General features: G+C 36.1%; 2 protein-coding genes across 2 annotated transcripts; one reads left to right on the top strand and one right to left on the bottom strand.

The window, feature by feature from the left end:
- Positions 1-5,404: 5,404 nt before the first annotated feature.
- LOC119641868 (KRR1 small subunit processome component homolog) lies at positions 5,405-6,908 on the bottom strand. Its single transcript, XM_038040751.1, has 2 exons — positions 5,713-6,908; positions 5,405-5,654 (listed from the first exon to the last, which is right to left on the bottom strand). Exon 1 carries the CDS (start codon positions 6,823-6,825, stop codon positions 5,800-5,802), a length of 1,026 nt encoding a protein of 341 aa, XP_037896679.1. The 5' UTR covers positions 6,826-6,908; the 3' UTR covers positions 5,405-5,654; positions 5,713-5,799.
- A 699-nt stretch (positions 6,909-7,607) lies between these two features.
- Positions 7,608-10,693, top strand: LOC119641865 (TBC1 domain family member 17). The gene is made up of 3 exons (XM_038040750.1): positions 7,608-7,979; positions 8,055-9,410; positions 9,468-10,693. The coding sequence occupies exons 1-3, from the start codon at positions 7,800-7,802 to the stop codon at positions 10,128-10,130; spliced, it is 2,199 nt and encodes a 732-aa protein (XP_037896678.1). The 5' UTR covers positions 7,608-7,799; the 3' UTR covers positions 10,131-10,693.
- The last annotated feature ends 2,313 nt before the right edge of the window (positions 10,694-13,006 follow it).

Here is a 13,006-nt window from a genome sequence, read left to right as displayed (position 1 = left end):
TTCTGCGCACCAAACCCAACGAATCTGGTTAATAGCTCATCCCATATTTCGGAATTTATTTATATTTATTTATTTATTTTATTTATTCCACTTATACTAGAAACTCAACTAAACAAATAACAGTCGAGTTCAATTGGCTCTTAATGCAAAACTTATATTAATTAACAATAAAATTGAGTATAAGCATAATAAAACAAATAAGAAGTAAAAAAAAGAAAAAAAAGCATGTACACTATCAGCATAGGAGCACACTTACAACCGGTACAGGACCAAATTGCAAATGAACCCCTAAGCCATCGCAAACATGCATAAGCCTGGCAACCGATAATAAATTGACAATAATTCACTTTCGAAACGTAACGATTTTTTAGGATAAAATCTAATTTAAATACGACATAGGTAAGTTGCGCGTATTAAGCAATGTTGCTTTAATGGACTTTAAAGAGTCCGATAACGAGAATAAGTGGTAGACGTCATTTAGGTTCTTGCAAACGACTCTGCTCATAATTAAATTTACACTGATTAAGCTTAACCAAGATAAAGTACCTAGAGAAGCGGTTAGGGACATTAAAGCTTATTTCACCAGCATTTACGAAAGCCGTGTTGGTGCGGAGAAATATACGAATTAATGGCAAAGGCCAAATGCTGAGTCACAATACGCTCGAACAACTTGGGCAAGACACTCAACTTGGCTATGCCTCTGTAGTTCTCAACAAATTGTCTACTTCCACTCTTGTGGATAGGAATAAGGAAACTACTCTTCCAACATGAAGGGAAAACACCTAAACACAAGGACATGTTAAAAATCTTTGAGATCACACCACATAACTCGACAGCGCAAGATTTAAGTACACATGATGGAATTCCATCAGGTCCAGGCGAACAACTGTATTTTAGAGAACTCAACCCTTTAAAAACATCATCTTCCGAAATAACCAAGTTAGGTATTGAAACCGAGTTAGTTATAGGATATGGGTAGTTTGCTGATAAATCGAAATTAGCAATCGAAAAGTTTCGTCGGAAATACTCAGCAAATAGATTTGAGATTTCAAAATCATCCGAGGAATCAGAGCCATTAAAAGAAACATGAGAGGGATATGTGGAAATTTTTCTTTTAGAGTTAACAAATTTAAAGAAGAATTTAGGATTAACAAACAGAGAGGATTTAATGAACTGAAGGTATCTGCAGTAATAATGATGGTTGAGGGAGTTAAATCTATGCCTAGCCACCGAGTAAGCGACATAGTCGAGCGCAGAGCCACTTTTCGAATATTTTCTCAATAGCGAGTTTTTTCTATTCCTGTGATATTTAATTGTCTTATTAAACCACGGGGGACACCTGCTTCGAGGTCGACAATGCTTGATCGGAACAGATGCAGCAATAGCTAGATTTAATGTATTGTAGAACGATGGCAATAAGCTTTCAATACTCCCGGTTGAGAAATCAAGCGTCAGATGTGAAAGACGATGTTTTAGTAATACAATATAGATTTTATGAAAATCATAATAATTATTTAAAAAAGTTTGATTTGGCACATTAAGGCATTTCAACAAACCATCATTAATATGATGAAAGGAAATGCATATTGATGGATGATAAGGATCCTCAGATAAACTAAAAGGTGGACAACGATTTACGTAAATCTCGGGAAAATTGGCAAAGCAGAGATCAAGCAGTCTACCATTACAATTAGGGGTACGATTATATTGACCCAAATATTGATCAAACAATTCACTAAAGAACACAGCCCTATCAGACGTTGAAGTAGGAACCAAACAGCCAGAATTATCAGTGCTACACCAAGTGACTTGAGGCAAATTGAAGTCACCCAATGCAACGACCAAATCAGTGGGTCTAGACCGCTTGGCCACTCCACAAATGAGGGAAGCGTGTTTCCTGTATATGGAGATATCGGGGGGGAATATAGGAGCAGATTATAAATAGATGTTTATCAGGCATATTCGCATGAATAGCGATAAATTCAAGGTCAGGAGAAGTGGGAAATTCAATTAAATTGGACGGGACTGACGCAGATATGGCAATTAATACACCACCACCAATGCGATTCACTCGATCATTTCTAAACACTTGGAAAGAATTATGAAAAAGTTCCGACGAATGAAGATCGGGTTTTAGCCAAGTTTCAGTAAAGGCCAAACAGACAAATTCCGTGTTCACTGAATTTAGAAAACTGGAACGAATTTTCGAATTTAGGCCCCTAACATTTTGATAAATGAGAGATAGTGGGCCTGAAGAAACAATTAGTTTTTTGAAGGCGACAAGACTATTGTCTTGGTATTACGGGGACGATCTCGAGGGATAAATTCCTTAATTAAGGATCCTACTAGCCACAGTGATTTCTTTAACAACATGTCACTGTTTTCAGTCGGAACTAATATTTTAAAAGAGGAGATTGCCCTAGCTTGAGAAGGAGCCATTTTGAAGATGCTAACACGCTTTAAGTTGACTGATGGGACTTTCGTCGCCAGATAACCTTTTATGTTATCCACCGATGTTTCAGGCGCCAGTCTTGACACAAATATTGCTCTTCTGGGAGGAACTGCCGTCAAGCAAATGTCATTATTTGGAACAGGAGGGGGGTTCAGGGTAGGAGAGTGTCGAGTTGGGGAAAATATAGATGGGGTTATCGCCCCTATACCGGCAGCTTGTGAGTCTGGTGACCAGCATTGACACGCGAACAGGCAGGAGAAGAGGATGACTTATTTTTCTCTTTATTACTTTTAGGCGATGGCACTTGATTAGAGTGAGTGGCGGCTCTGGGCGGAGATACCCTTGCCACTTCAGCGTAGCTTAAAACCGATGGACTTGCCGGTTTGTTTGTAACTGTTTTGCTACCAACCGACTCAGCAATATCGGAAACATTACTATTCATTTTAGAGTTAGAAGGAGCGGTAACTTGTACCAACGAATTAGATTTGGAGAAAGCCAGAGGTGAAGTCCCACACGCTACGCTACGAGTAGAAGATGAGTGTCCAATAAAGCGACACTCATCAAACCTAGACTTAATGAGCTCAAACTTTTCCCACAAGGAGCCGAGATTTCTACTCAATTCCGAGAAACCATAACGGGTCTCCGTGAAAAGTTTATAAAAGTCAATGTCCCGCTGCCTACAGTCAGGACATGACCATCTTAAGCCTTTAGACGGATCAGCGACTGCGTCAGCAGCACGGCCAAGAATACCGGCACACTTTGCATGACCAAAGCGCTCGCAGAGCCAACAAGAAACGAATCTGTCAGAATCCGGGCCTGATTTCGCCCGACAAGGTGTATATAAACACTCCATGTCCTGTCAAAAAGACAGTTGTTGATTATGAAGAACAGACACGCAAATCACTAAAAAAAAAAAATCCTGAACATAAAAATTTATCAACCAATTTGTGCAAAACTTCTCTGTTAGGTTGACACTGTAACGAGAGATCACTAGCAACACAAACTCCAAACAGTAAAAAAAATAACAGAGAAAAAGAGAGAAAACAAAAAAAAAGAAAAGAGATTTTTATCAGAGCTCAAAATTTTGTTTGCAAAACTCAAATGAATCAAATGAAAGCGTAAAAGAAAAATATTTCTTTTACTTTGAATTCACTCACTTTCTTCTCAAATAATATAATAAAATCACACACTAAGGCAGAAAAGCCACGAAATTCAAGAAAAAAATTAAAATTTTATTTGCCGACACAAAAAATACACGACTATACCGCGCGACAAGGTTGCCAGACTGAGGTTCCTCCCAAACTTTGCTGAATTTACGATTTTTGATCACTTAAAAGAATTTATGCAAATAAGCAATATGTGCTTAAGATGGTTCATATTGTCCAGCCATTCGTAACGCGTCGAACAAGTAAAAAAAAGTTACATTCCTTCAGCAGTGGCCGCACTTTTAAACTCGCCAATGACTTTTTCCTTTGACGGCAATCGTTTTACAAATCACATTTTGCTATTGAAATATTACATTTTATTCGCTTGTAAGGAACTTTTGTTAGCGCCGTCAATTCTTTTTATTTTATGCCACAAATTGCAGCTGCAACGGAATTGTCTTGTCTACTGGAATGTTTTGTTTTTTTATATTTTAATATGTATTTGCATGTGTATTTATCAAAAAAAAATTTTGGAAGATTCTTTGGACTCAACAAGCGAAAAACCGCAACATTAATGAGGCTCGCTGTACATTTTTTTTTCTTGCAAAATCTTGTTTTTTATTTTATTTATTCTTATATTATATGTCCTGTATATCCTGCCTCATTACTCAACGATAATGGCGTATCCTTCTTAAGTATAACTTGCAATAGATGTGGTGGTAATATTGATGGTTCGGATACGTTTTCCCATGGCTTGATCTGCGATACATCTTGTGAATATTCTTTCTCGGCATGACTGAAAGCTTGTTCACTGTCTTTGGTGGATGTGATTTCATTTTATTTCCAATAAACAGATAACTTTACAACCGAAAAACCATCGAAACACATGTTCGAAATATCATTCGTACACATGTTCATGTCGTTTTCCAAGTTCATTTAAAAATCAATCCCGTTTGTTTTGAAGTGAATCCTTCGCTTGCTGGACATGGACAAAAGGAAGAATGTAAAAGTGCCGATGTCGCAGCTACGTTCGTTAAACGTCTCAACACATTTTCGGTAAAACCACTAAAAAATAGGTATCTGGTTATACACTAGCCAACGTGGCGTTTGGGTTTGTATTAGATTTTCTTATACATTGATGTTTATGTAGCTTTTAGGTGCCTATTATTTTCTTGTCTGTTCGCATATATGGATAAGCAAATATAAATACCGCTAGCCTTATGTGCCAAAGAAGGAAGAGGAAGAAAAAGGAAGTTGAAACGACCAACGCACGACTTCCTTCTCTGTTACTGTAAACAACAGTTTAATTTAAGCTGGTAGTAGTTCATCGATGGAGCTCTGTTCAAGCTAAAGTTCGGTATCATCCGCACAGCATTCTTCTTCGCTCTTTACTTTTTAAGCTCAAACAAAAAATCCCTTTAGGATTATCAGAAAGCACAAAAGATGTGTCCATCGGACTAACGTTTACAGTTTTAATATGATTGTCTTGTATTACTTTCTCTTATTTTTTCAAGAAAGCAATTCAAAAACTTCACTGATGGCGTCACGAAAGCATAGAAAATTAGTCAATAACACCTTGGCGATTAAAATTCTCACGTAAAATACACACCAAAGCCAAAAATTTGTTCACTTCTCGCAAACGCAAAATAGTATTGTTGTTCAGCTTGATTACACTAGAGCTCTGATGATCAAAAGTCGATTCTTCCGAGCTGAAAATATGGAGCAAAGCTATTTTTTGATTTAAAATTGAAGAAAGGTGACGTAATAGCATTGCCGTTTACTTTTTCATTAGAATATCCATAAGAAGTATGTATAAGGTTTATTTATTGATTCGGAATGATTCTGTCCGTCCAATACGCTATACTTGATATACTTGCTTTTTTTTTGCTAGTTGTTAATTGAATTAAAATGGAAATTAATAGAGAACGTTGAAATTTCACGCATATTCCCTCGTTTAGTACATCAACAACGTCTGGCCGTAAACCCACATTACCCAACGGGTTAAAAAATCCACTGATGGCTTGAAAATATTGCTGCCGATTCGCTATAGCATATACCTTAAACGTCACTACTTTCGACATTGGCATTCATTAGGAAATGATTAAAAAATGTTACCTTTTCTAAATATTTGCTCGCAGGCATTAAAGATCAGCTTCAAAGGCGAATAATGTTTAACAGTTTTTTTTATTATAATTGTAACAGTTAAGTGTTTAGATTTAGAATAGATTTGGCCACCTTGCTCTTGAAAGCCTTTATATTCAGTTTCCTCTCATCGGTATCTGCATAAGTTCTGACTAAACTAAAGTTTTCCTCTGCAGGCGGTATGAAACCTGCCTGTCTTTTTTCCTTCTGCTTCTGAACTGTTTCTGCTTGTTTGGCCATGCGTTCATGCTGCTTACGCTGATATTCTTGTTCCTTATTAAGAAAATATTCGCCAGAAGCTAATTTCTTATCGATTTTACTTTCAAGTTGCTGTGGTGGGAAAGGTGAGTAATCATTTTTGCATTTCTTTAACTTCGGCTGCTGGCGTTTGCTGACGTTTTTGTTTTTGAATTTCGGCAAAAACCGGGACCAGTCTTCATGAGCCAGTTGGGTGTCCTTCATAAGCTCACGTTTAATCATCAATGCTTTCACGTTATAAATTGGATGCACATTGTTCATAGTATCTAATACAATATCACGCACGTGTTGTAGCCCCTTATAAGGGCCTAAAGCTGCCACGGTGTTACCTTGTACCAAAACGTAGCAATCAGTCAGTAGTTCAACGGATTTCAATGTTGCTCCATTAGGTCCTATTAGACGCTGTCGCCTTTTAATGAATTTCTCTTTCTTTCGTACCAAACTGCCAATTTTGATAATATCGCAACCAATTTCGTCTTGTAACACTCTCTTTGACTGTTCAAACGGCACACTGCGAGCCATCAACTTAATCATATCACGAGCTTTAATAATGATATAAGGATCCCAAGTCTTGCGTGTAGTTTTTACAGTCATACTGCCCTCTATTAGATTCAGCTCGGCTTTGAGACAATATTCCGCCAAGCATTGCCGAACCAAAGGCCAAACTTCTTTTAAATATTTTTCACGATATTTGGGGAATACGGTCGCGAAACAGCTCTCTTCAATCAAACCCTGGATATTGTCTTCAGGTTTAAAAGCAGGTATTCTTATAGACCATGCATTATCCACAAGATCTTCAACAAAGTTCTGTTGCTTTTCGTCAGCCATGTTTACGATATTCTTCTATCTAAAGTCAATTTTTATGGCTGAGAAGTGAAGTTGCCTGATTGAAGTAGTCTTCATCTTCTTCTTCTATTCAGCAAATGAAAATCCAAAATTCGTTGAGAAAAAAAAGCTGACTGAAATAATAAGCAATGCTTATAAATATGACACACTCACAATGCTACAGTATTGCCAAAGTGATCACTATGTCATTATGTCCCATTTAGTCAACAATTACAGTATCGTACAATGAAAGTGGCAATAGTTAAGCCCTTTAACTTATAATTCGAAATGTATCAACTAACTGAATTTTTTTTGTTATTATTTTTTTTTTTTTTGGTATGTTGAACAGAGATGGACTAAGCCAATAGATGTTATTATTATTATTATTTTGCGTTTGCAATGCAGCAAATATGAACATTGAATTTCTTGTGCATTTGCATTAGCCATCATATGAAAAACCTTAGCTGACGTAGGGTTTTACTATATATAAGTTCGGAACTCAGCTCATCATATTTAATAACTTTGTTTCTTTTTTTATGTGATAAAGATTATCGAATATTAATGAGAGTTTAACGAACAATACTTGACATTCTTTAAAGGCTGCCAATTTTTAGGTTTGTTGTTACAAAGGAATTAAGTTTCAAATTACACGAGAAATATAGAAAGAAGTCAACATGCGCTTATATAGTGTGCAGTTGGTATTTAATACAACACGAAACAATACTTATTAACTAATGTAATCGAATGCACATAATTGCGAAATCGGAGAGAAGTACCATACGTTAACAAAAAATTCTCTCTTTATGTACATATTATCCGAATCATCTGTGATATCAATTTTTCTTTCTTTTAGAAATTAAAAATATCGAGAAAAGCCTGGAGGAAATTAAGTTTCTTAAAATTGTTCTAGTGCGAAATTTAAGATTATACTAAGAAGAGAGTTAAGGAAAGACAGTTTTATTTGCCAACCATACACCATGATAAATTCAGCACATTATGAAAATGACAGCAGTGAGCAAAAGGCGTACCTATATTCATCATCTGATTCTGGAGGAGGCGGAGGATGCGACCAATCACCGCAGAATGTCAATGCTGGCTCTTCTGATGACACGAATACAAGCTTAATTGAGTTTGACGAGAATTTAACCATTGGAAATGTAAGTTTTGCTGCGACTCTAATAATAAACATTGGTAAATAAAAATAAATATTAAGTCCTTAACTTTCCCAACAGGTGCTTTGCACTCATGATGGGGTATTGTTAAAGAAAGCTAACGCTGAACATATAGCCGACTTGAATACTAGTGGCTCTTTATCTTTAGTTGAGTACGGGCCGCCACGTCATTTGTATTTAGAGTGGCGTCCAAATGAAAATATTTTGATAGCTGATGATAGCCAAGATCAAGGTGACTGGGCGTTAGTGGATACAATATCGCGTAGATCACGTTCCATATCAGAATGCAAACTGTTCAATACTCCACGCATGGACATGTCTTCTGGTTCTTTTCGTAACCCCCGTGTTATACATACTTTACTCGACGAATTATCACTTATTGAAGTAAAACATCGCGGGCAAACTGTGCGCTTCGTACGCAAGGCGGATAAATCATTGCACTCGGAATTTTTTTTCCAGCACGGTAATGCCGATCAGTTTGTTCGTAGCATGCGTCAACTGCATATTATTGATGTTAGAAGTGGCGGCGTTCGGGGTTCGGAGGAATATGTAATTTTGCCCACCGATACGCAGAAACTTAAAAAGACCTTTGCCGAATTAGATATTGGTGAAATTAAAGCTTCCTCTATTGGTCATGAAAGTTGGCTATCCCATAAAGTTGTCGGGTTTCTAGTAAACATACCGGATTATGTATCTGCAAAGGCTCCACCTAAGATACGACCCGGATCATTGGAATGTAGGCAAAATTTGAATAACTTTGCATCACATTCAGAGAATTATCATATGGTGGGCTTATCCAGCGGGGGTTCGAATAGCGTCAACACTTCGGGATCGCATAGTCGCATCAGCAGCTTAGATAAATCGCCTGATGTAGACAGTGACGAAATACAAAACGTTAAAGAACAAGATCAGAAAATCGTGAGCTTATTGCCCGAACGAAAAACGATACAACGTGAGCAACCTTTGTCCGAAAATCAGTGGCTCGAATTTCAAACCGCAGATGGACGTATGTCGGACTGTGCCCGTATTCTGGATATCATTTTCAGGGGCGGTATCGAAAGTAATTTGCGTTGTGAAGTATGGAAATATCTGCTGAACTACTATCAGTGGAATGATTCTGAGGTGGAGCGCATAGTACGGCGCAAGCAGAAGTCTATGGAATATTATAACATGAAAGCACAATGGCTGTCTATGACTACTGTACAGGAAATTAATTTTTCAGGCTATCGGGATCGTAAGTGCCAAATCGAAAAGGATGTAAAGCGCACCGACCGCTCGCTTACGTATTTCGCCGGAGAAGATAATCCTAATCTGTTAATCTTACAAGGAATATTAATGACCTATGTTATGTACAACTTTGATTTAGGTTATGTACAGGGCATGTCAGATCTACTTGCCCCTATCCTAGCTGTAATGGTGAGTAGTTTCTCATAATAAGAGAAAAATAATTGGTTCGTTGTTTGATTACCTTAGGAAAATGAAGTTGATGCTTTTTGGTGTTTCGTTGGATTTATGAACATGGTCTTCGCCAATTTTGATGTTGATCAAGCGGGCATGAAAGTACAATTCAGCCAGTTAAGACGTCTATTAGAACTCGCTAACCCACGCCTTACTGACTATTTGAAGTCTCACGATTCTGATAATATGTACTTTTGTTTTCGCTGGCTTCTTGTTTGGTATAAAAGAGAATTCAACAACGATGATATAATTAAGCTCTGGGAATGTCTCTGGACGCGTCTGCCATGTCCAAATTTTCATGTATTAATATCTGTAGCAATACTGGATCAAGAGGCTGAAAAGATAATCGAAAGCAGATATGAATTCACAGAAATCTTAAAGCACGTTAATGAACTATCGGGTAACATCGATCTTAGCATAACGCTCAAGACAGCTGAAGCCATTTATTACCAAATAAAAGAAGCAAGTCATTTGTCCAATGATATTCGGCAGATAATCGGTGAACCCTTGTTAGATTTAGAAGACGGAGCCTCGCAGACTTCGACAGAAACTGAGCACACGGAATTTGACGACGGTTTTGATGAACTAGTACATGAGCTAACAACCGAAGAAAAGAAACGACACCAAGAATTGTTAGAAGAAGCCTGTGAGCGTTCCATGTTTTTACAATATATATAAGTATGCAATTCTTAGAAGTTCTATATTTTATGTCGTCTACCATCAGTAAACTTACAAAATAAGAATTTGCTTTTAACGACCTTTTTCTATCTAAATTCAAATCGCATTTCTTTAGTATTAATGATAGTGGAGTAGTTATAATTGGATTCAGGAACATTAGAAATGTTTGTAGAACACAGATGCACAAAAAATATCTTGCATTCGGTAATATACTTTATACCAGCAATTTAAATTATATTTATAACTTTTTATATATAATATCAGATTAAAAAAAAGCTGCATTTAATCGGATGGTAAATGATGGAATAACCTCAAGGTCTAAGCAAGAATACCACAACCTATTTAAATATTTAAAGTTGTGTCCATTAACCAAAAATAGTACTGAATAATTAAAATCAGCAAAATAAAATAAATATTTCGTAAGAAGCGGCATCCTAAGAGCATAGTGAAAGATTTAAGTACAAGGTAAACTCGCATACATACATAAATCGAGCCATTTACTTTCAAGGAAATGTGCTTTACTTTTATTCGCAATTGTTACATCAGAAGATGCAAATAATCGATATTCCAACGCCCCTTCTCTTTCCATTTTCAGTTGCTTCTTTTAAGACAAGTCTACAAAATAATATTAATTATTACCTTATAAACCTTCACGTAATATTTTCTTCATCTATGAAATAAACATTTTTCTGCAAATATTTATCATATCGTATATGATGACTCATAATCTACGTAAATATTTTTCGTGAAGTGGATTCACAATTACAAAAGTGCTGTGGTAATAATTACGCCCACCTTTTCACTGAAACTTTAGGTGGTCCTCCTACGCGTACTACGAGCTTCACAAATTGTAATTTATGGTTTTTTGCTTATTTTGGGTAAATCTCATGCTTCTCAAATTTAGCAACTAGGATCTGGAGTGTAATTATGTATGGAAAATATAACTCTAGCATTATATATGAACAAAGACCGCTAAATGACAGGATGTTCCAACATTTAGCTCAAAATTCAAACAGGGACTATTTGTGTATCTGTTATCAATAAAACTAATAACGCTGTTAATTGCCGTTTGGCTGCTTTCTCTTTTGCTCTCATTATTTGCACGTTGTTTGAATAATTTCGTTATTCTATTGCTTCACATATGCGCGACGACTGTTGAACAAATTCTCTCACACCTATCAAATTATACGGAAGCTAAATAGCATACGTTTTATGTTAGTACTAGTTTTCGAAATTGTAAAGAAACAAGTAGTAATGTATCTAAAACTTGGCTTCGTTTGTTACGAAACCGACAATTGATAAAAGTTTTTTTGAGCTTCGTCACTTACGTATTATTTTCGTTGCTATCGTACATTTAGCTAAATAGACGCCTGAACCGCGTACAATCAAGAAGACTCGTAAATTCGGCGAGAAGGAAACGGGCAATTGTGATGTAAGAATCGACAACAATTCAACTACTTAAAGGAGTTTTTAGTATATTTTCTACACCGACAAAGCAAAAAATTGTATTTTTTCTTAAAACAATGGTGATATGGACGAAAAGAGTTGTCCTAGCAGTTTACACACATTGATCATTTATGTTGCACATTTAAACATTTGCGTGTTAAAAATGTTCAATGTAATAAGGATTACGATGAAAACAAAGATTAATCTAATGGGCAAAAACAAGGTAATATGGCAATGCAGTAATACATTTGTAGCGACAAGAATATTTTTTTTTGATGACCTTAAAAACTAGAAAAATATGGCTTACACGAGATTGCACGAGTACTACGATTTGCAATGCTGTACATGAGGGATCTGTGCGAGATTGTTGGCAAACGTTGAGATTTAAAATTGATGTCTTTTTGTTGTTATTTATATATTATTAAGTAAGGAAGCAATCGCTTCATCCGTTGTGCTGTGCGATGACGGCCCGGAAGAACAAATCATAAATCATAAATTTTAGAATTTTTTCGAAAACTTTGCAAACATTTGCTCTGGGAGATAACACAAAATTGAAGTATTGAGTTCTATAGCAAATTCAATATTTTGTTTAATCTTTTTAAAAAACTGAGACGTGTTCCTGCACTATATGGAGCAATCTCATTCCGTAGTAATGTTTTTATTTTTGATTTGATTTCTTTTATCGCGGTATACAAACAATAGCAAAATTCTAGGACTAACGAAGTAGGACGTACACAAGCGACCAATATTATTGGCTCTTCGTTTTTTAAAAAATAGACTAGATAGTTAGTTTAATCGCTTTGATCAAGTTAAATATTTTATTTATATTGACTTCTTAAAGTAATTTGAAGATGTGTAATCATTTTTATAGGACATCAAAATTTTATCACCAATTGGACCTGTTTGCTTTAGCTTTCAGAGAGCTGGCAATACATCTTGGTCTTTTCTATATATACATAAATAAGTCTATATATAGCGTATAGTAACGAACTTGTGCAAATTTATAATATGTGAGATTGTTACGAACGTTTCGGATGCTTGTGTAAACGTGGTATAGAAAAAATGATTTTTCGACCATTATTCTCGCTTTGCAACGTCACCGATTCGTAATATTATGCGACGATTTCTACATCTTGCATACTGTAACAATCGTTTAGTTTTAGCGAGATGAAGTCACACCGTACAAGGCTAAGAAGATAAGCGAATTTCTGTGTACCATTTACGGAAATGCAGATATCGTGTGGTCAAGGCGACTCGCGCATTTTACGACGCAAGCGTTTTATTTCTTCATAGGCGCGTAGAGAACAAGTATATGCAATAAGCCGAAGAGCAGAAGTAGTTCAAATACAATATTCAAGCGAAAATTTAATTAAATACGGTAACTTTGACAGTATAGTAAAAAACGTTGAGGCAGATGTGACCAAATTCAT

Source organism: Glossina fuscipes, unplaced genomic scaffold, assembly GCF_014805625.2.
Source record: "Glossina fuscipes isolate IAEA_lab_2018 unplaced genomic scaffold, Yale_Gfus_2 183, whole genome shotgun sequence".
In the NCBI taxonomy this organism is placed as follows: Eukaryota; Metazoa; Arthropoda; class Insecta; order Diptera; family Glossinidae; genus Glossina; species Glossina fuscipes.
This window is presented reverse-complemented; position numbering and strand designations above follow the sequence as displayed.

Excerpts from the sequence above, each read along its gene's own strand:
- LOC119641868 (XM_038040751.1), bottom strand. The coding sequence starts at position 6,825 with ATGGCTGACGAAAAGCAACAGAACTTTGTTGAAGATCTTGTGGATAAT.
- LOC119641865 (XM_038040750.1), top strand. The coding sequence starts at position 7,800 with ATGATAAATTCAGCACATTATGAAAATGACAGCAGTGAGCAAAAGGCG. Across the intron at positions 7,980-8,054 it reads AGAATTTAACCATTGGAAAT|GTGCTTTGCACTCATGATGG; the intron begins GTAAGTTTTGCT and ends CTTTCCCAACAG. Across the intron at positions 9,411-9,467 it reads CCCCTATCCTAGCTGTAATG|GAAAATGAAGTTGATGCTTT; the intron begins GTGAGTAGTTTC and ends TGATTACCTTAG.